This window comes from Lemur catta, chromosome X, assembly GCF_020740605.2.
Source record: "Lemur catta isolate mLemCat1 chromosome X, mLemCat1.pri, whole genome shotgun sequence".
Classification (NCBI taxonomy): domain Eukaryota; kingdom Metazoa; phylum Chordata; class Mammalia; order Primates; family Lemuridae; genus Lemur; species Lemur catta.
In genome coordinates this window covers 23720058-23743043 of record NC_059155.1, presented here as the reverse complement: position 1 = coordinate 23743043, position 22986 = coordinate 23720058, and the positions used below count along the sequence as shown (strand labels likewise).

At 39.0% G+C, this 22986-nt stretch overlaps 1 protein-coding gene across 1 annotated transcript in view; it reads right to left on the bottom strand.

Moving 5' to 3' along the window:
- Window positions 1-22986, bottom strand: part of GRIA3 (glutamate ionotropic receptor AMPA type subunit 3) — a 274784-nt gene that overhangs the window by 139814 nt on the left and 111984 nt on the right. Inside the window, exon 4 of the mRNA XM_045537747.1 lies at window positions 3605-3792. Coding sequence (XP_045393703.1) covers window positions 3605-3792 — 188 coding nt within the window. The remainder of the gene's footprint in view (window positions 1-3604; window positions 3793-22986) is intronic.

The following is a 22986-nucleotide window of genomic DNA, read 5'->3' as shown; positions in this document are numbered from 1 at the left end:
TAAATTTTTTCCTATTGAGTAGTTAGAGCTCTTTAATCCACACATCTATAATGAACTTATCTTTGACAAAGGTACCGAGAACATGCAGTGGGGAAAGGACAGTCTTTTCAATAAATGGTGCTGGGAAAACTGGATATCTATATGCAGAAAAATGAAACTAGATCCTTATCTCTCACCATATTAAAAAATCAAATCAAAATGAATTAAAGGCTTAAATCTAAGACCTGAAACTATGAAACTACTAAAAGAAAACATTGGGGAAATGTTTTAAGACATTGGTCTGGGCAAGGACTTCTTGAGTAATACCCTAAAGTACAGGCAAGCAAAAAAAAATTGGACAAATAGGATCACATCAAGCTTCTGTACAGCAAAGGAAACTAACAACAAAGGGAAGAGATAACCCACAGAATGGCAGAAAATATTTGCAAACTACCCTTTTGACAAGGGATTAATATCCATGTTAATTCTTACAGCTGTGAATTTGGAATGCTTCCCTTTAGATTAGCTGTTAAAGAGAGATACTAAAGACAGATTAGTACCTAATGGAGTATTTTTCCCTACTGTAATCTGAAGGGTTGAAAGAGTTAAAAAAGAGCTTTGGAATGAAATGTTAGAAGAATTTTAATGTACCTTATAACTGTTTGAATATTCATAGGGAAAATCAAAACTTGTATCATGAAATGGGGAGGTTATACTATATAACACTATATTGAAGATCTGCTTATATTTGAAAAATTTCACCATTCTGTGTTATTTTATTAACACCCATTGGATATAAAGTACAATATGAACTTACTTTATGCCAAAATACGATCTATAGGAAATAGTGCTATAGTGGTTTAACAGACTCTTCTATCTCAGCAGTATGAAGCATCATTTTGTGGGAGTTTGTAAAAGCTTTCTTCCATGAAAATAATCTCAAACAAAGTTGAATACATACCTGGAGGATGAGAACATCTCTTGGGAGAACTTGATACTGATTGAGTTATAAATGTTATAGTGAATTGTGATAAGTTTGTCAAAAAAAATTAGGAACCAATGAAAAAAGTGATGTCTCTGTATCTTAGTATTCAATTTCTTTTTAAAAATGTTTTCTCCAAAGAAATATCATGTTGAATTTGTTGCTTAATTTAAATAATTTGTTTAATGATAAATTTATTTTTATATGTAGAAATAAATTATGGCAAATTCACAGTATCTTTGGAATAGGCTTAAGCAGAGACTCACCGTCTTAAACCTTTGGGAAAATGTGTAATTTAATCATAATCCCATCTCATGTAGCTGCAGGCACTCTTTTGCCTCTGGATGGAAATATAGCAAAATTGCCGTGGAACTTACTGCAATGTGCTTGTTCATTATCCATCCATCTAACACTGTATACCAGGAGCTCTGTTGGACACCTGAGATATTAATATAACAGTGAACAGGATAAACCTGGTACCTACCTCATAGAACATATAACCTAGTAGGAAAACCTTAAATGGTAGAAAAAATAGTCATGAGTTGATGGTTTTATGACAATGTTTTGAAAGAGGGAAAAAGTAAATGAAATTAACTCTTTATTCTTACTTAGATGTTGCTAAAACTTGTCTTTGAACAATGTTTTCTGAAAACATGTATAGAAAGTATTTTGAAGGATACTGTGAATGTGCATATAAGAAGAAAGGAAGATGAAGAAGACAGATATGAAAAGAAAGAACAGAGTTTTTGAAGAATGCTGGTTTAGTTTTCCTGAAAGTGTATAGTAATAATGATTAATTTTTTCTATTTCATTTTATGCCTTTCAAAGCAATTATACCAACCATGTGAGGCAGAGCAAATTTTATTTTCTCTATTATGTAGATAAAAAAAACTGAGGCATAGATATTTAAATGCCCAAGGTCCCACAACTGTATAGAATTCAGAGCTCTACCCACCATTTTTTCTATCACACGATGCTGAAAAATCTCAGACCCAGTATAAGGTTCTATAAAATACAAAAGACTTAACAGAATATAAGATATACAAAAAGCCAAAGTCACTCATAGAAAAGAAAGAAAACAAAGTATGACAAGGAGGATGTTCCTCTGCTTTGGGCTATTAAGTAGGTCACCCACTAAAAGGCTATTTTGGTATAAAATTTTAGAGGGCATGTAGTACATACACCAACATCACTGACCTGATTCTTCACTTTCAAGATCTAAGAAAATCAAAGGAAGTTTTTTTGTTAGTGGGGGAAGGGGCAGGTGGATCATTTGTATAGCTCAAGAGAATGATGTCAGTTGGGAAACTTGATTTAACCAGGCTAGTGCTCTAGATTTTCTGTGAGGTATCATTCACCAAAGGTGATGCTGTTCTTAACAAGTGAACAGCTTTGTATTTCTACGCTGTAGAGTCAGCAATTTCCCCCCCTCCCTCCCTCCCTCCCTCCCTTCCTTCCTTCCTTCCTTCCTTCCTTCCTTCCTTCCTTCCTTCCTTCTTTCCCTCCCTCCCTCCCTCCCTCCCTTCCTTCCTTCCTTCCTTCCTTCCTTCTTTCCCTCCCTCCCTCCCTCCTTTCCCCCTTCCCTACCTTCCCTTTTATCACCTATTATTTTAGTATTCTCTTCTTATGAAGGCATAGCTGACAAATTAGTAATATTTAATTTGCTATAAAACAGCCCTCCCAGGCAATGGCTGCTCAATATAATTTCAATCTCTAAAGCTGTTTTGGCCCCAGGTACACTGGGATCGAATTAGAATGGAAATGTTTCCCATACAGTTTTGTTTATGGCAGCATGGGTACTTTGTTGTTAACTGGAAAATTGAAACTTCTAAGGAAAATAATAAACTTTCACCATATTTCAGTTTGACTCCAACCCAAACAGAGTATCCTTCTGGCTTAGGGTGAAACATTTCTTCTAATATTTTTTAGTCTTAAATTTAAATATACGAGCTTAATAATGAATACATTTTGGCCCACTGAATTATATTTTGTCCCCTAGTCTTATTCTTTTTCACTTTATTCACATTTTTAAAACCATGAACATTTTTTCTCACATGCCATCTTATTTTAAAAATAGTCTTAAATTTCTCTCTCTCTCTCCCTCTCTCTCTCTCTCTACCTCTCTCTGGAACCAGGGAACCAGAAGGATAATCTGCAAAAATATAGTCAAATTCAAACTTGGTGTGTATTGCCCTGACACGCTGCCTATCAAGAATGGATGGTGATCTTTACAAGGGTCTGAGGGTCTGGAAATAGTACATATTCCAACAATGAGTCTCCTGAAACAAAAACCCTAGCCTTCTGCCCTGCTTAATCCCTTGTCTGTTCCCTGTCGGGAAGAAAGTATAGGAAAGGAATGGGATTACTTTGAAATAGTCAGCTATCTATGAAACAGTGGTGTGTTTATCTGATAGGTAGCATTAAATTGCAGCGACTTCCAGATTAATCACACTATGCAATTTTCAACACCTTAGATTTTCTTTTCTTTTCTTTCTTTTTTTTTCTTGCAGCCACTGGGGAGGAAAAAAGGATTAGAGAGACTATCAAAAACTGTTGGCTACTTAATTTATTAGCAGATATGGGAACTGCCTCAGGTTGATAATTTAACATGTTGGCTGGGGGTAAAATAAATTTCAAACGTACCTGTTCCAAAATTGTGTTAATCCTTTCGACTTCGCAGTCAATCAAGTATCGTTTTTCCTGCCTCCTGTCCATTTCTTCAATGATGCGCCTGAATTCTTGGACATCCTTTATGTTTCCCACAGACCTTGCTGTCACTTGCCAGTTGTTTTGGACTGCTGCTTCCATAATCGCTTGGAGGATGGAAAATCCTGAAGGAAGGAAAAACAGTTACAGTGATTTTTTTTTTTCTTTCAAAAGTCTTTCTGGGCTGGGCACGGTGGCTCACGCCTGTAACCCTGGCACTTTGGGAGGCCGAGGCGGGAGGATCGCTCGAGGTCAGGAGTTCGAGACCAGCCTGAGCAAGAGTGAGACCCCCGTCTCTACTAAAAATAGAAAGAAATTATCTGGCCAACTAAAAATATATATAGAAAAAATTAGCCGGGCATGGTGGCGCATGCCTGTAGTCCCAGCTACTTGGGAGGCTGAGGCAGGAGGATCGCTTAAGCCCAGGAGTTTGAGGTTGCTGTGAGCTAGGCTGACGCCACGACACTCATTCTAGCCCGGGCAACACAGCGAGACTCTGTCTCAAAAAAAAAAAAAAAAAAAGAAAAGAAAAGAAAAAAAATGTCTTTCTGTAGGTATGAAAGATTCTGCTGAGGTTCTATTCACAGTCCATTGAGTCCCTTTGAACCTTATCCTTTATGGAGAGCAGGCTTACTCATAACCTCATTCTTAACCTTCCAGACAGCTGGCACCTCCATTTTGCTTTAAAGGAAAGAAGATTCTACAACCTGTGGCACCAGGCACCAAGCCTCTACTTAAGAAATTGCAGCTGAATTATAGTACTTATTTGTTTTTATTGACATGCATTATCGAAATATCTATGGAATGAATGCCAGAAACTTCTTATATCTGGCTGCATTTTTTCCTATTGCATTGAAGCTAAATTCTTTCATCTTCCCCATAGACATTCTGCAGAACTAGAAATAACACTAGCAGAGATAGAACCTCATTCCAATATGGCTGCTCTTTACATGGTTATGATTATGCAACAAGGTAAATTATGTCTCCCAAGTAAAATAATTTATGAAAACCTGACAGTCTATAACAAAGATTTCATACTTGTTCCTTGGTCACAGCATTATGAAAAAGTTCAATCATATTAAGTCATCAGTAGTTCTTCCCCTTTCTCAATTAAATTTACCAGGAATTCCTGGTTCCTTTTTAGCTAATTTACATCAGACAACTGTTAGCTACCAATACCCTGGATCTATGCTGAATGAGAAAGAGAGAAAAGATCTGATGCTTGAGTTTTGGGTAAGCTTTCTGGAGTTAGGGTTTGAGAAGTTGGAAAGAGCAGTATACCATAAGAATAGCAGAAGGGTTTTCTAGGTACTGATCTTTTAGAGTATTCATGTCTCTAATATTATATCATGTCTACAGTTTTGCTTCTGGTAGGAATCTATTTCTGAATATAATTTCATCATGTATAGACATCATTTTATTGGGATATTTTCAAAGGCAGCTCCCTTCTCATAAATTTAAATAGTTCTTCATTTACATTCAAGTAATGACCAATGGAAATGGGTGATAGGGGTGATCTGCGAAGCCAAAGTGATCTGGATAGCAATTTTGACCACTGGAGGAGTAGAGAATGGAGGAAGATTGTGCTGCCCTTTGAACACTCCAAGTTCTCTGCTGTCTTGGGCTCACCCTATAATGTAAGCAGGTTATGGTTCAGAATCTTCTTCACTGTACCATCGAAAATGGTATTGACATTTGGAGGGCATGCTTCAGGGAGATGACAGCGGTGACTCAGCCGGTCATTACAATTCCTTTGTGTGCTGGGTGTATGCAGGAAGAAGATCACAAATGAGAGCCAAGCACTCGGTAATTTCCAAATGAGCAATTTCAGAACAGGAGCTCAAAATTACAGATCAGAGTAAATTACCGTTGCTTTAAATGTTAATTCTTACTCTTTTTAAATCAACCACACATATTTATTTCTCAGATTTACATTTTTGTGTGGGTTTTCGATGTGCTCTCTGCTTCAGTGGGAGTTGAGGGTACATGGTAGGCCAAGGCATGGGATTAAGAAATAAATGTAGAAAGAAAGAGATTACAGCATTTGAAAATCTTCTGTTGTACAATAAGTCCTCATTATTTTGAATCTCACTAATTAAGAATTTATGAAAATTCAGCAAGGACTGGGTTGAATTTTACTTCTGTACTATTTATGAAGAATGTATTGACTGAATAACAATGCTAATGAAATTAGATAGGGAGTCTTTAATATATTTAAAGTAAACTTTTTAAAAGTCCCTTTAGCAAAATACAGGAGTCAAAATCTTCCTTCTTGTAATCTCTACTCATTGGTCCTATTCCACCGTTTTGGATGACACAAAAAAAGCTTAATAACTTTTCCGTGTGATAGTCATTCACATTTAGAAGGCTGTTGGCATGTCTCCTCTTAACCTTCTTTTCTTCAGGTTAAAGATGTCCCAATCCTTCAGCTGTTACTTTTATGACATGATGACAAGTCCCCTCACTGTTCTGTCTCTCCCCTATGCCTATTTGTCAATATTTTATTGATCCTGATAATTTAGATGTGATCTGACCAGTGTGGATGACAACAGGATTATTGCTTGCTTTGATGTGATTGTTATTTTAGCTGTCTAGGATTGCAAGTATTTTTTAAATAGCCAAATTCTATTGATAATTTCTGTCAAGCTTGGATTCAACTAAAACATGCCAGTTCTTTCCACAAAACCATTGCTCCGTAATAACTCACCATCCATGTATCAAGATTCATTCCACTCTAACCTGTATTTTATCTCCCTTTCTTTAATTCCTCATCTCATTCCTGTCCTCACTTCTCCCCTATTTTCACATTCTTTCAAATCTGGAAAAATGGTCTCACCCACTTATTCAGTACTCTCATTGTTCCCTACTCAAGGCAACTGTACCTATCTGTCCCTTTGCTGGAGACACTCTGCTACCTGTAGACCTTTTTGGATGATCCTCTTCCCCCCATGAAACTTCCTTTTCTGACGTCTCATTAATTTCTCTAGAGACAAGTAGTTTTAAATTCAAGATAAATTAATTACAATCAGTGGAGAACTGGTTTTAAGAACTGTGTCACAGACATTTAAAAATTCAAAATAAAATAGGATAAACAAATGATAGAACATACATGTGGAATACTATGCTGTTGTTAAAAAGATACCTCAATCTGTATATACTAAGAACGAATCACTTCTGCAATATATGTAATATATTATGTAATAGGTAGTAATAGAAAAAAGCTGCAAAACAGCATTTATGGTGTAATTCTATTACGTGTATAGAAAAAATTTGAAGTAATTGGTACAGTTATCTCTGAGGTATTGGGTGGCCAAGAACTTCTACTTTCACTGTGACTGTCATTTATTTATGTAACATTTGTCTCTTGTGTAAGAAGCAGGTATTATTTTCTATAAGCATACAAACAATAAAGATTAAAAAGTACAACTCATGCTGTCTTCTCAGAGCATAAGCTCCTGAAAGACATGAATGACAGATGAGTGCTTCTACTGCCACAAATGAGAGGCCTCTTACTAAACGCTGATTTTATAAATCTTTTTATACTTTTGTTCTTTGAAGCATGTGAATATATTACCTATTCAGAAATTAAGTAGAAAAAGCACACTGATTTTTAATGAGGGTGTGTCTGGGGCCTTCTGGGCTATGAGCTTTGTTCATATTTTTTGAGTGAGTCAGTACTGTAGCTTAACACTGCAGTGTCTTTTACCATGTAGAGTTTCTCTGTGTCTGCTTGAGCGCGTGGCTGTGTATTATAGAACCCTGGGGGAAATGGTCACCTCAGTTCAGTGCATGTCACTGAGCAACACAAGAAAAGCTTTTATTTGTTTTCATACCTAATTTATTGTAGTTTGCCTGTTTTATGTTGCAGCTGACCAAAGAGAGTGAATATGAGCTTGAGGGAGAAAAGAAGAGAAAAGTTTGACTTGGGAGGCAGAGCAAATGCAGGCATTAATATTTGCAGGAGACGAGGTACATAACAAAGCCCTGGCTTTGTAAAAATAAGCCTGCTGTTTTAGCAGCTTCAGAATTGTCATCTACTCTGTGTGAGCTTTAGCATGCCTAACTTTGCAACACTGAAAACTACTTTTATTTGAGCAGCAAGTTCTCTCATCCTGATTCCAGACTACTGTTGCTGTCTACCTTGTTTTTCTTCCTCATTTTAAAGAATGGGAGTTACCATATAGGTAAAAGAATGAATGTTAGATTGTCATCTGCATTCAACCAAGATAACATAGGCTGTGGCAAGGAGTAGCAAGGCAATTATGGACAAATAACTAGGCTGCAGCTATAACCAATTTAATCTACTGTACTGGTTGGCTACTCTTGGAAAACAAGGAGACCATTTTGGTAAAGGGTAGTGTGGTGGACACTGTGCTGTACCACCCAGATCCTCCTTCAGCACCAAAAGACTTATTCCTTCAGCTGCTGGGAAAGTTGTGGCTTAGGGTTACGCCCCCTTCTTTGGGCAGCCTGCATCCAATGACTGATTGCCATAGAGTATAAGGGCACAAGCCCCTTACTCCCAATGGAAAAACTCTAAAGGGGAGTTATCCCAGCCTCAGAACTCCCTGAAGGGTAGTATGAGGCTTTGTTATGACTGCACCACAGCCCATCTTGTCCTTCTGCCCAAACCCACATCCTTTTCCTCCTCCCACAAGTGTTGATAATGAGAGTACTCTCCAATAAACTCCTTCCATGCAAATCTCCATCTCAGATTCTGCTCCCAGAGGACTCAGTCTGTGGCTATGAGGTTGACCTCATGACAGGGATGGAGGCAGATACAAAAAGATCTCAAACCTACTATTGTCAAAATCATTTTCACAGAGAGAAGAAGGCTAGGATTTTGTTTAATGTATAAACAAATGAAAAACCACTCGATGCTGAACACATTTAGTATTTGATCTGAAAACACAGAATAACATAACAATAAATAGGATATTGACATGTTCAGGAAAATATAATCGACAATAATTTTCTTCTTCTACTTAACATTTTCCAGCAGGGGCTATCACCACCTGTTTTCACTCATGAACCTGTACCAGATCTCTCAGAGCCACAACATCTGTACTTCTGACATGGTCTCTAGCAGTCCCCCAAATGATGAAGAATCTCTGATATTGATGAATGGGCTTCACAAGTGTTGACATTTGTAGCAATTTGTGCCTGGCTGGAATTCTTAGAGGCTTTTCCACAAGGCCCTGAAAGCCTTTATTTAATGACCTTCTGGAAATGTTCCAGAGAGGCAAGTTGGTCATTAGCAGAGGGTAATTCAATACTTGTCCAGTGACCTGTTCTAGAAACTGCCTTTTCAATATTTTCAGGTTGAAATAGAGAGGGTCAAAGTGGCCCATGGAAACTCTTGTGGCCTGCAATTATCAGATGCAGAATCACAGCATTACAGGCTAGGACAGTTACAGGTGACTCAGAGAAGTAGGATACAATTTTTAAAGCTGTGTAACCCTTTTTTTCAAATGACATTTTTATGGAAGTCCAATATCTGAGACAGATAACAATGGAGCTTCTCCGGTTTGGGAGTAGTGGTTAGAAAAGGGAAGCAACTTGCATAAGATCACAAAGCTAGAGTCAGAAGCAAGACTAGCATCTAAGCAAGCAGTGCCAGAGACAAGGTGAGGCAGATGAAGCACCTAGGGTACAAAATTCAAGAAGGCATTTTCTCAGGGTTGTGCAAGTGCAGCCTCGCTTGCCTCACCCTAGTCTTGGCCCTGTACATAAGTCTCTGGACTTTCAATTTAGTGCTCCTTCAAGTACATTGTATCCAGTTTACTTTATAGGTCTCATTTTAGGATGACCCTTGGCAACATTGTGAAGTGGACAGAGCTTGACTCTTCGTGGGCCCTTTTATCTCTTCTTTTTGATGCCACACAAGATCCTGATGTTCCCTGTCTACTCAGTACCTCAACTAGGCCTATCACCACCAATTCCAGCTTTTTCCTTCTTCTTTCCCCACAGCAAAACTTCCTCGTCCCATGCCTGATTCTTTCAGCACCCTGCTCTTTCCCAGGTGCCAGCATAAGAATGGCTAATGACTTAATGTATTACCCTTTCAGCTAACACAGTTGCACTTTAGCAGTAACCTCAACACAAGTAAGTTTGGAAGGTAAAAATAAAAGTGGTATATCGAGCACTGTTTTGGGGTCTGCCCATTTTATGGGTTCATTCAGATGATGAAGGTGAATATCAGTGATGTGCTTTATGATCTTATGGCATCTAACAGATGAACAGCTGGTATGTAGCTTGTGGGGGGTCTCAGGGGCAAGTAGAGTGGGAAGGCAATAGTGAGACAGATCCCTAGAAGGTCAGTGTCCATCCTACCTATGATACTCAATTGAACGCAGCTGAAGAAAGCATTGTTCTCTTTTTCTGTATCTTTACCTACCTCTGTGGTTTTCCATGCTGGTTATGCATCATAGTCACCTTGGGAGCTATAAAAAAATTGATGGCCAAGCCCCACCCTGAGCCTATAGAATCAAAATATCTGAGAGTGATTCCTGGGCTTTGTTTTATTTTAAACTCTCTGGTGAATTCTCACGTACAGCCAGAGTTGAGAATCACTGACCTATTCTCAGGGCTACCGAATACAAATATGGCATATGAAAGCAGGCCTGTTTCCTGAGGTGTCCTTCATGACCAGCAGAAAGGTTCTGGGTGAGGAAGGAATGGATCAAGAAGGACTATGTATCACCTAGACATCAGCAAACAAAGACGCAGAAGCAAGAAGGGAGAGCTTAGGCCAGGGTTACAAATTGTCTCTTCCTGCAGTAGATGAGGAATCTGGGAACACTGAGTACAGTATGTGGGAAGCAGACCCTCATGTGCTCAAAGCACTATACAAATGTCTTTCTTCTTTGAGGTAGCATCTGTGTTTTTCTAAGTATAGAATTAATATGTGCTCATTTTGGGCATTTGGGAAAACACAAAAAGTGTAAAATAAAATAAAAAGTATGGGTGACTCTAGCCTTCTTTACATTCTATTTTATATAAATATATTTCACACTTTTTATTTTAAGCAAACTGGATTGTACTATAGTCATGCATCACTGAACGATGGGGTTATGTTCTGAGAAATGTATCATTAGGTGATTTCATGATTATGCAAAATCATAGAATGTATTTACACAAACCTAGATGGTATAGTGTACTACACAGCCAAGCTATATGGTGTAGCCTATTGCTCCTAGGCTACAAGTCTGTACAACATGTTATTGTACTGAATACTGGAGGCAATTGTAACACGATGGTAAGTATTTGTGTATCTAAACATATCTAGCATAGAAAAGGTACAGTAAAATATGGTATTATAATCTTATGGGACCACAGTTGTATACGTAGTTTGTCATTGATCATTATGTGGTACGTGATTGTATTTCTGTCTGCCTTTAAAAAATCTAGCATTATATCATGAGCATTTTCTTATTAAATGTTTTTAAAGATGATTTTTAATGTGACATGGTATTCCATCCTTTAGACACACTGTAATTTATTTAACCATTCTTTGACATGAACATTTCAATTGCTTCCAATCTCTCCCTATTCTGAATAATGCTATGATGATAACACCCATGCAACATTTTTAATTATTTCCATAGGATAAATGCCTCAAAGTAGGGATATATGGCCAAACATTTATGGGAATTTTTAAGGCTCTTGATACAAATTGCCAAATTGCCCTCCAGAAAGGTTGTCCCACTTTATGTTCCCATCAGCAGCAGAATATGAGGGTACTTGTCTCTCTACCCCCTTGCCAGCACTGAATAATATATTTGTCCATTTGATAAGTGAATACAAAGGATTCCCTTTTTTTTGTTGGCATTTATTTATTAGTAAAGTTAGTGACTTTTACATTTTTTGTCCAAGTTTACTCCTTATTTTGAGTATTGTCTGTTTATTTCCTTTGTCTAAATTTCTAGCAATGTTAATATCTTTCTTATTGATTTATAAGAGCCTTTATATATTGACATTAAGTGTCTGTAATATATGCCATATATATTTTAATTCAGTTTATTTGACTATTTATGATACATTTTTATGAACAGAAGTTTAGCATTTTTATGAAATTAATATTCTTGTTCATCAAAAAAATCCTGTGAGATGGAAAGAGGCAAATGAAAATTGCTCTTCTGCTGTTATTCTAGTGCTCATCTGGGCTTTAAACCCAAACCTTATGCAAACCACTCTCTCCATTTCTTGCAACTTTTTTGGTCTCCACTGAATTTCAAATAAATTTCCCTTGCATATTGTGGCAAAATAAGGGAGTGAGGAATCTAGAAATAGAGAGTGAAAGTGGTTTCTGAGACAGAAGTAAAGAATGGGAAAATACAGGCAGAGGAAAGAAAGAGATGATGAACCCAATCTAGTTATTTCATGTTATGTTTTGCCATATCTAAGAAACCTGAACTCAGAACTAATACTTTAGGGTCTGATTAATCATATTACAAAGTATATGAATATATTATTTATACTATATGAATATATTATTCATATTACAAAGTACACATTCCTTTAAAACTAATTCATGAAAAGATTCCTATAGCACATTTGAGTCTACATTTTATGTTTTGTTGTTATTTATTTTTGTTTTAACTTGATTTAAAAATTTTTGGTTTCCATCAAAACCAATACAATAATTGTCTAAATTTGAGATGCTAATGCAGAAACTTTTCTGTATGTGAAGAGCTTGAGACGGCAAGATCAAGACCCCCTCTGTGTTTACATATGGATGCCAGTCTGTGAATTTTGTGGAACAAGATAAAAACTAATATTCTCCCACAATCAGGCCTTAATTTATCCTTAGCAAATTAAGATTTCCTTATGGCCTTCATTCCTCATAATTGTGTTTGTTTAAGTTTTTCTTTAATTAATAGCTGACCTTTTGCAAATCTTCTCTTCCTTGTAGCTACACTATTAAGATGGGTCCTTGGTTAATTTGTGGAATCAGTAAACAGAAGGTGCCCCCCATTTTTTTTGTTCTTTCCCTTTTCTTCTCCTGCAATACAAATCGTCCCTCAACCCAAATCAAACTCTTTACTTACACTAGACTGTCCATAACTGATAACAGCTTCAACTGTGACAATCCCTATGAAGGATGCACGTTTTAAAATTAGAATCAAAGACTTAAAGTAAAGGGGCAAGCTCAAATGGAGAAACTGTAGACAACAGTAAGTGACAGAGTATTCTTTGGCAACTTGAGGTACCAGGTACCCCAATATCTTACTTAAAGAGGCAACTACTGGCTACTCATCAAGTTTAAGGTTGGCTTTGAAGCTGGCAGTGCATGTAACCCTGCCTTTTCCATTTTTCTCTTTCATCCTATTCTTTATTATGAACTTTGTCTCCCTGCTGGTGAATTATGTAGCTCCATTCTCCTCACCATAAGCCAAGAAAATATGCCCAAACAGATATGTCAGTTTTGTTGAGTGAAAGTAAACTTGCTTTGCATTGTCAGCTGAAAGGAAATTTAGAAGACCATCTGGAGTAGATTTGCTTAACATCTGGGAAAAGCAGAATAGGAAAGTCTCTGATCCTCAACCACACAAGGTCTTATATAAAAAATAAAAAAATAAAAACAAGTGAAAGCAACTGGGGTTTGGATTAAAGCAGATACTATAACGCATTGTGCATAATTCCTTCATGTATCTGTTTGGTATCTAGATAATTGTTCTGGGATAGACTGCTTGCAATGCAAACCCACAGAGGGCAGGAGTCACCGCAAAGCTGTTCTGTGGACTGTTGAGCACTTAATAGATATCATGTGATGATTGATCATGCCCATTAATAGGGTTTCCTGCATAACATTTTCTCACTTGGCTTCTTAATCCCCTTGATACCAGTAATTTCCAGCTCTGATCATGTGACTGAGTCTCCTAGCCATGCAAGTGGTGAGTGGCCTGGGTGGTAGCAGGCATTTTATGGGTACCTGGGGGAGAAACCTGACTATAGATCTTAGCCAGAGAATGCACTTGCCACCTAGTTGGCCTTGCACATGATTAAAAAGGGGCCCCACTTACAAGTTGGAAGAAGGACCAATCATCCACAGTACATCTTCTTCTCAGGTCCAATTTATTCCAAGTGGAACTTAGTGACTACAAATAAGAAGATGACCACCCACCTAGCTGCCCCCTCCTCCAGCAGAGGATGAACTTTGATGAGGTTCCCAGAAATGGGTATATTGTACATTGAATATCCACACTCTGGACATTGTGCACAGTAGTTCACAGTAGTTCACCTGTGCCTATGGAGTAGTAAAGTAAACTGACTCAGGTAGGACTTGAGCTCAGAAAATATGTGTTTGGGTTCCATTAAGCAAAAGGCTTCTCATCAGGAACGTCACTTATCTGGGAATATTCCTCAGCATTCTCAGTTTTTAGAAAGCAAGGCCAAGACAAACCTCTTAATGTTTCTGAGCTTGGGGGTGAGGGATGAATGATGGCTACTAGTGAGAAGGAAAGAGGGGGAGGGAGCGAGGGTGAATTTATGCCAAAGATGAAAGGGATCTCTATTCTGAGTGCAAAGGACTGTGGCTTATTCTGCCTGCTGTGCCTGCCAGGAGTGCTGAGACTTCTTGATCCTAATACTGTTGGAAGGCTGTCAAAGGTAATATTAAGGGCAAGATCTTGCCTAGAGGATACAGAGGGGCTGAAGATACAGTCCTGAGGACAATAGAGAACAAGCTTTTCCCTTGAGGAAAAAAAGTTCACTTTGACTTAATACTGTGGTCTAAAACCTGCCTGGGAGACACCCAAAATGGGATGTGCAAAACTCACAAGGTACATAAGTATTTTTAAGTGCCTGCCACCCACATCATACTGAAAAAAAACCCACACAAAAACACCCCTAAGATCAACTCACTTTGACTAGTTGTTTACTTTCAACTGAGTTTTTCCAATGAGCATGAAAGTAGATTTAGCAGTATGAAGAGGGTTACAGGCTAATGTTGCTCAGGCTTTGGGCTCCAGAAAGAGTCGCTGAATCTTGCCTGAGCTGCAGAGAAGTCAGTCTGTCTAAGGTGACCATAGTTCTTCTAAGTCTCTTAGAATTCTCACATATGAGAGCCAGGATTAGTGATGGCCCGAATATCTTCATTGTACAAATGAGAAACTGAAGCCCAGAGAGGGAAAACAATTTATCCAATGATAGATCCCAAACTTGACCATGACCACAATCCTTGTCTTGTTTTAACTTTTAATATTAATGTAAAATGATGTTTCTGTAGTGTTTTCTGAATAAAGATTTGTTTTGATATAGAATAAAAGTTAAAATCCAACAGGAATATCATGATAGATATATACCTTGCAGCTTTGTCTACAAGACTTCTGTGACTTCCTTAAGGGCTCCACTCCTCTTTCTTTCAATACCTTTGCATTAAGGAGCCAGAGAGCCCACAGACAAGTTTGTATATTAAAGGATACCTTCCTCCTCCAATCTAGCTGGGACCCCCCCTTTGGTAGTAGGGCCCCCTCTAATCTATGCAGGCTTTGAAGCCTATGGCTTGGCTCATCCTGTTTATTCACATCAATTCTCCTGCAAGGCACAGCCTGTTCCAGCATTTTCAATCTCTAGTGATTTACTCTGGCTACCCTACACACCTGGAAAACTTCACTCCCATCCCACAAACCTCTCATTCATTAAGACTCAGCTCAAAGTACATACCACTGAACAGATCATCTGATTGAGATCATGGGAAATGAGGGTTCTGAGCTCTCACATCCATCCTCTGTTAGCCTGAAAATCTTAGGCTACAGAGGGTGACCACTATCTCTAATGGGTTCTAGTTGAATGTCATGTTTAAATCATGGTTTGGATAAGAGATTTGTTTTTCATATTATGATGAATAAATTTTTCACTCTCATCCTTCAGATTTTAAATTGAACTGCTTTTCCTTGCACTGTCGAGGTTGGGGCAGGGGTAGAAACTAACATTTATTGAGTGCCTATTTTGGACTAGGTATTGTGGTAAAAATTTATACACATTATCACATTTAATTCTCTCAACAACCCTAAACATTAGGTAATTATCTCCAACTAATGGATGAGGAAATTGAGCCTCAGAGAGGTACATGTTCATGAATGAAAGCACCTAACTAGTCTGACTTCCAAGTTCACACTCTTCTCCTTTCCCCTTATCAGTGATTGAAATAACTCTGACATATGCAGTTGCCCAAGAAAGCTGGAATCATACATTTTTCTATGTGTTTCTCCATGGCAGGGAGAGCTCTAGAATAGTGGTCCCCAACCTTTTTGGCACCAATGACTGTTTTCATGAAGACAATTTTCCCACAGACCAGGGATGGTTTCAGGATGACTCAAGCACATTACATTTATTGTAAACTTTATTTCTATTATTATTACATTGTAGTATATAATGAAATAATTATATAACTCGCCATAGGTTGGGCACTCCTGCTCTAGAACACATTGTTGTGTAACTACCTGAAGGTGGCTCAGGATTTTCCAGGCCCACTAGGATACATGCCATGCAATTAATTGTAAATAAATGCTTAAAAGAAACATAGTCAGGCTTCTCTGGATAGTGGCATATCTCCAATCAGTTAATCACCGCCTTTGGAATTGAGCTGGAGTTACTAGACTGGGCAGGTTTTATCATTGCTTGTGTCCTTATTTATTTCTTACACTGTCTCAGATGCTCCCTGCCTCCAAAGAAGCTGTTTCTTCTGACTTCCCCATTTCTATCAAATTTCCTAGTTATAAAATATGAGCATTATCTTGAACTCTTCCACTGCTCTAAGAATGCATGAAGTCAAATTAATTCATTCTTCGTGTGTCTGCCCCTTTCTTTACTTTCCAATTTTGAACTTATTGGTACATCCTTGGGCTACCTCAACTGTCCTTCCCCCCATCCAAGCTGCTCATTACAGTCAGCTTTCCCTTTCCCACTCTTTTGATTATGTTATAGCCATTCTTATTCTCAGAAACCTTCAAAAGTTTTTCTTTGCCCATAAGAAAAAGTTCAGAGCAGGTATTATCAATGTTTCAACTTGCTTGCTATCTAGGATTTATCTTCTAAGAAAGTCTTAGAGGGCTCATTTAACTGAATGAGCTTGTGCTCATTCTTTTCCCATTCTGGGTCTCAGTTTCCTCATCTGTAAAATTGTATTTGATTTCTAGGAGTCCCCTAAGGATTGTAAAAATAAATGCTATCAGAGTTTGGACCAAGGGAATTCTACTTTGATAGGAGACAAATGGAGGTTAGGACTTGACTTAGGGAAAAAGGAAAGGTAATATAAAAGGGGTTGGGGAGAGAAAATATCTTTCTAAAGATTTCTGCTCCCATACCCTCATTGTTCTCAATTAGTGTTTCACTTGGAAATTGATACTTTGGCTAGAGCTATGGGGCATAAAGCAAAAAGGTGCAAACAAGGCCAGCCCACCATTTAGTCCGGTCTCCTGTGCCACCAATGGCATAGATTACTAAAAAGGTTGGCTGGTGAAGATGGAAGAAAAAGATCTGTGGACTAAAAGGAAGCTGACTGGTCCCAGTAGCCATCAAAGTCATGGCCTTGGCTTAATTTAGCCAAAGAATCTACCCAGCTGGGCTAACTACAGTATTTGCAAAGAACAAACAACCACAAGGCTATGATTGAATTTAGAGATGCTTCAGAAAACTAGAATAGGGTGTGCGGGGTATTTACAGAGGGAGAGCCCTGAATTACTTAGAGTTAAGATGATGACTCTAGTAATGGACTCTGGGGAAACTGTACTGGCTAGGAATTTATTTGAATAAAATGAATCATGTACCTAGTCATCATAATAATTGGGTTAGTAGAGGGACTAGTCAGCCATGGCCCCAAAGCTTTGGTGCTCATTTAGGTATAGTGCTCAGTGACAGAACTTAACAAAATTGCTGAGTTCCTCTTGGCTGGGGATTTGATCCCACTGATCAGTGTCCAAGGTCTTCAGTATCATTCTGAGGGAGAGATAGTATTGTAGGATCCTGTGTAAATGAAAGTATTTATTAAGCTCTCCAGGAGAGATATGCCACCAGACCAGGAGGGTAGGGATAGTGGACAAGAGGGAAACAGTTAATGATGAATATTTCTTTAGCTTGGAGACCCCACCAGAGCCAGCAATGGGCTGATCCAGCAAGATTTGTTTCCATGCAGCCACTGGGAAGTGTGTGTGTGGGGTCATTCTGGATCCTCAAGTTGGCCTACTTTTAAAGGCATCTTAAATTTGGCAGTGTGTTTCAAAACACTGTTTGACAACCCCCTTAGGCCATAAAACATGTTTATATTTTGGATCAAAACCACATAATCATAATTCTCTGGAATCTTCTTAGGGGAACCTTCCCATCTGCAGTGTTTAACTCTGCAAATATCAGCATAACAGAGCATCTCTTAAAACAAATACAAATGTTCTTTAAGGTTTATTAGCTATTTTGAGCAAAGAACACGATCAGCAGCAATGCTAAAGAGAAAAGGATTTGAGAATTACCTTAGGAGAGAAACAAGGCAATTTCTCCAGAAAATTTATGTTTTAACAACTCCAGAAGTTATACACCTTATGCCTCAGAGGAAAAGTGGGTTTGCTCTGTCCAGCATGGTACTGATGCACTAACGACATCTGGGGCCTCCTCAAGGGGTACATTGCTCTCCACTGAGAAGCTAAATACGGCAAAATTCATATTTCCTATAACCCTAAAGTTGTGGCAACTTCCCAGCTTAACTGGCCCCACTTGGCTAGATCATTTTTTCTAGCATGAAATAAATGAATTGTGCCTTGGATGATGTAGCTGCTTCCGTTGTCTTAACCACTGATGCAGATCACAGCATGAGTGATGTGGCAGTAGCAGCCATCCAGAGCCACTGTGAAAGTGAATGCGATGAATGGAGTGGCTTAACACAAAATGAATTTGGCCTGCATGATTGGTTTCAGGAAGCAGGGCAAGTGCCCAGAAAGGCTTATTCCAACAACCCAGGTCCCACGAAGGATAGTCTATGCCAAGGTTCATGTTTGCCACACCCTCTTCACGGCTCTGGTCATACTAAAAACTTCTTTTAGCCTCGATATGAAAGTATGCTATTGTTAACTGCCAAGAAGAGAGGTTGATGTGCTGCAATCTGTTGTTCCAAGCAGCCCAGTTGGGTTTAATTCATTCGGAAAGGGGGTATATATTCTCACTACTTAAAGTATGGCCCTTGGATCAGCATATCAACAACAGAGAAGACCCTAAAGATGCTGTTCCTTATGCCTTTGCTACTTAAAGTATGGTCTATGGACCAGCAACATTGGCATCACCAAGGCTGATTGTTAGAAATGTAGACTCTTGGTGCCACCCCAGACTTAAGGAACCAGAATGTACATTTTAACAAACTCCCCAGGTGATTCATAAGCACATCAAAATTTGAGAAGCACTGGTCTAGTCATTATCATATAACTACTGAGAACCACACTTTGGCTGATTAAAATATATGGGTGAGTCAAGAGAAGGGAAGGCCCAGGTGCAGTGGAGATTATGAATGGGAAGTGAACAGTGTAGGGCTAGGAGGGGTCCAGGGCATAAGCTGGCAAAGTTGGAAGAGTGACTAACTTGCCCAACCAAAGCCCAAGTCAAACCTCTTAACAACATGCTGAAAAATTTATGCTAATGGCTCTGTGACATACTGAGTAGGAGGTCAGTGTCCTCCTCCACTGGGGATATCCTAAGGCTCCAAACAAAGCAGACCCAGGGACAATCTTAGTACTCCTGGGCTAGAAGGAACTCTTCAGTACTTAGTCCAAATGGGCAGCCCAATCTCATCTATTACCCTGTTGTCTTGACTTTCCCATCAGCCATGGAAGCTCACAAAGGTCTGTAGCCAAAGAGCTCTTGGCATGGAGACTAGAGAGCACAGCGGCTTCCCACAGAGGTGGGTAGTAAAGGCTGCACAGGTTGGAAGACTCTGGGCTGAATCCTGTAGTAGAGGGGAGCAAAAGATCCAGAGGACCATAATCAATCCTATCTGCCTGGGCAGCATGGAGGCTGTAGACACCTGCTGGGAAACTCTCAAACCTGCTCAGAGGTGGGGAATAGGCAGTTAAAGCCACCAGAGGAAGAACTGTAGTATTGCTACTCCTCAGTTGTGTCTCTGTCCTACTTGAAATGCTGCTATTTGATTCCAGTTTTTGAAATGCTGCTGAAGTTTTGCCTCTAGTAGTTATGCCCAAAGAACAGATTCCATAAATCCCATATAGAATCCTACCAACTCAAAGCCATCCAGTTTTTGTCCTCCTTGGGCCAACCACAAAAACTACATGACTATACAAAGAGCAATGCTATCTCCTATTAGCATCCTCCCTGTCCCCTCCAAATTTAGTCAGCATATGCTATGAAGCTGTGCAAAATTTTATAGCTGGTGGGATATTGACATTGATGAAAAATCTGAAAGTGGCTTTCAAGGTACCCTAAGGTTATTTCAAGGGTGAAGTTGCTGTGATGACTTTGTCCTGTCTTTGCCTTGATGGTGGCTGCATGGAGATGAAAGGCTTGTAAACTGTCTTCTGTCCCTAGAGTCTGAAAGTCTCCTGTGCCATTTTAATTTGAGCTTTTTGGATTGGAATAGAATGAATGAGCAGGGGAGGTTAATTATCCTAATTAGAAAAGAAGTGAAGCCATGGCCCTTTTAGGTCAGGCATTTGGACAAACCTCCCCTGGCTCCAAGCTTTGGGCATTAGATAGTCACTTGAATGCCAGAGGATACACAAAGCATCCTTCTCAATCCTCTGCCAATGTCCCTGGAGCAAGACAGAGAAGAATTCTTTTCAGGAAATGGTGTGTGATCAGCCTGTGCCCCAGGGCTAGAGAGAGGGTTATCTGGAGGTGGCAGATATGTGGGCACAGCTGGGTGAGTACAGTGTGTTGGTCCAGCCCTAGGCTCCCCTACTTTGTCTGTAGTGCCAAGAAAACTCAATGCAGTTTGGAGAAATACTGCTGTTGTGATCATTTCAAAAGATATGCATCCTTCCCTGAGCCCCGTGACATTCCTATCTTCAGCTGGCTAAGGCTGTGATGGTATCTTTTTGGAAGGTAAACTCCTCTGGACAGAGGATGCTAGTACTTCTTAAATCAATATTTTGTTGTTGGATTTATTGATTTCCAGATACAACACCCCTCTTTTCTTCCACTCTCCCATGTACCATCTATTTTCTGAATAGATCAACCCCGTTCCCAATATAGAACATGCTTTTAGATCAGTGGTCCCCAACCTTTTTGGCACCAGGACCAGTTTCATGGAAGACAATTTTTTCCATGGACTAGGGGGTAGGGGATGGTTTTGGGATGATTCAAGCATGTTACATTTATTGTGCAGTCAAACCTCTCTGCTAATGATAATCTGTATTTGCAGCCACTCCCCAGCACTAGCATCACTGCCTCAGCTCCACCTCAGATCATCAGGCATTGGATTCTCATAAGGAGCACACAACCTAGATCCCTCACACACACAGTTTATAGTAGGTTTTGCACTCCTATGAGAATCCAATGCCACCACCGCTGATCTGACAGGAGGCGGAGCTTATGCCATGATGCGAGGGTAGGGGGTGGCTGTAAATACAGGTGAAGCTTTGCTTGCTTGACTGTCGCTCACCTCCTGCTGTGTGCTCAGTTCTGTTGCCTGGGGGTTGGGGACTGCACCTTTAGATGATGTATATGAAAGTTGTTAGCACAGTGTCTGGCACATAGTAGGTGCTCACTAAATGTTAGTTTACTTCCTTCTTTCCTTCTAGGGAAGAGCATGTCTAGGACACAGCCACAATAGTCACCTGTTCTGCTCTCTGAACCTTGCACTTGCATGTATGATATCTGGTTAATTTGTGATCTGATGGCATGAGGGAATCATAAAGTCTTAGATAAAGCGAGAGTAGTGGCTGTATAATATTAAAGATCAAACTTGCCAATTAGCCAGACAGACCCAACAGACATGTCTAGTACTTGCTTTTAAATTATCCACTTACTCAGGGGATGAATAAGAAAAGAACTTAAGCTCCATCTTTCAAAACAGGCCTCAGATTGTTGAATGATCAATCTGTGGGTCTATTACAATTTGCCTTATTCATACAGAATAGTCCAAGAACATTAACATCAATGACTCCTAACAGAATGATAGAGCAAGTGGAAGTCTCAATAGACCATTTAGTCTACCCAATCCTGTTTCTCCTCTGCCTCCCATCTCCAGCCATCATGTCTACCTGCTCTTTAAAATGTACTTTTCTTAATTATTTACAACAGGGACAGGGAATCCAAGATATGAATAGCACTGAATAGTGAATATACTTAAACTTGCTTATATTTAATTTTGTTATCTTTTTAATACATTGTTTGAATGCATCTGCATGATATGAGAATGAATTTAACTATAAAGGCCTGGTGGTAAAGGAAATGGGAAACTGTCCCAGTTTCGTATGCTTATCTCTTGTGCATTTCTACCCAAAACTCTCTCCATGCTCATCTCTCAGAATTATATAAAATACTCATGGAATATTGTCCTCTCCCAAATCCTCCCTGGTACAGAGAGGGTGATTGTTAGTTTTAAAAGATGAGTGGAAAGTAAACAGAGAACCTTTAGGATACTGAAAAAAAAATTTCTAAGAAAAATGGATACTAATGGTCAAACTCAAAAGCAGTATTGGCACTGTGGATAACTAATTCCTCATCATCGGATAAGGATAATACAGGAGACAAGCCTTCCAAAGTCTCAATGTTTATTTTTGATATAAGAAGTACCTTGGATGTGTGTAGAAAATCTGTATGTTGGAATATAGAACTTATATATTCAATATAGTGTTCATGCAGTCATTTTTTTATTTCTTATTTATTTGGTGGTGGTTGTTTGCCTAAGTTGTTAGTTCCTAAGTCTTGGCATTACACTCTTTGGTAAGTGGAACAAATCACTCTCCAGTAGGTAGAACTGGAAGCAGAGTTTTACTTTGTGTTTGGGTGGGTGTGGGTTCAAAATCAGGTCATCTGGTATGAACTTGATTTGAAAGTAAGTTTTTCTTAGACTCCTAGAAGCCTAAGTTTAATAGATGTGGCTCAGGCAAGCTTCCACAGCAATTGTTTTTCTTGTGGGAGGAAGTATCCAGGTGCTAGCTCTATTTGGGGGGTGAGTTAGGCTCACAGAAATATTTAACATTATAGAACTTTCAAAAAAAGGTTTGCTTTTTTGTCTTTGAAGCTTTATACCCATTGGGGGGAAGAGAGGACCTAGAAATGCATTTTGAACCTGCTGAGAGTTGGCAAAGAAGATCTTAAGAATATAAGGCATTTCTGTTAAGACTGCCACCAAATCTCAAGACTGCCTGCAGTGT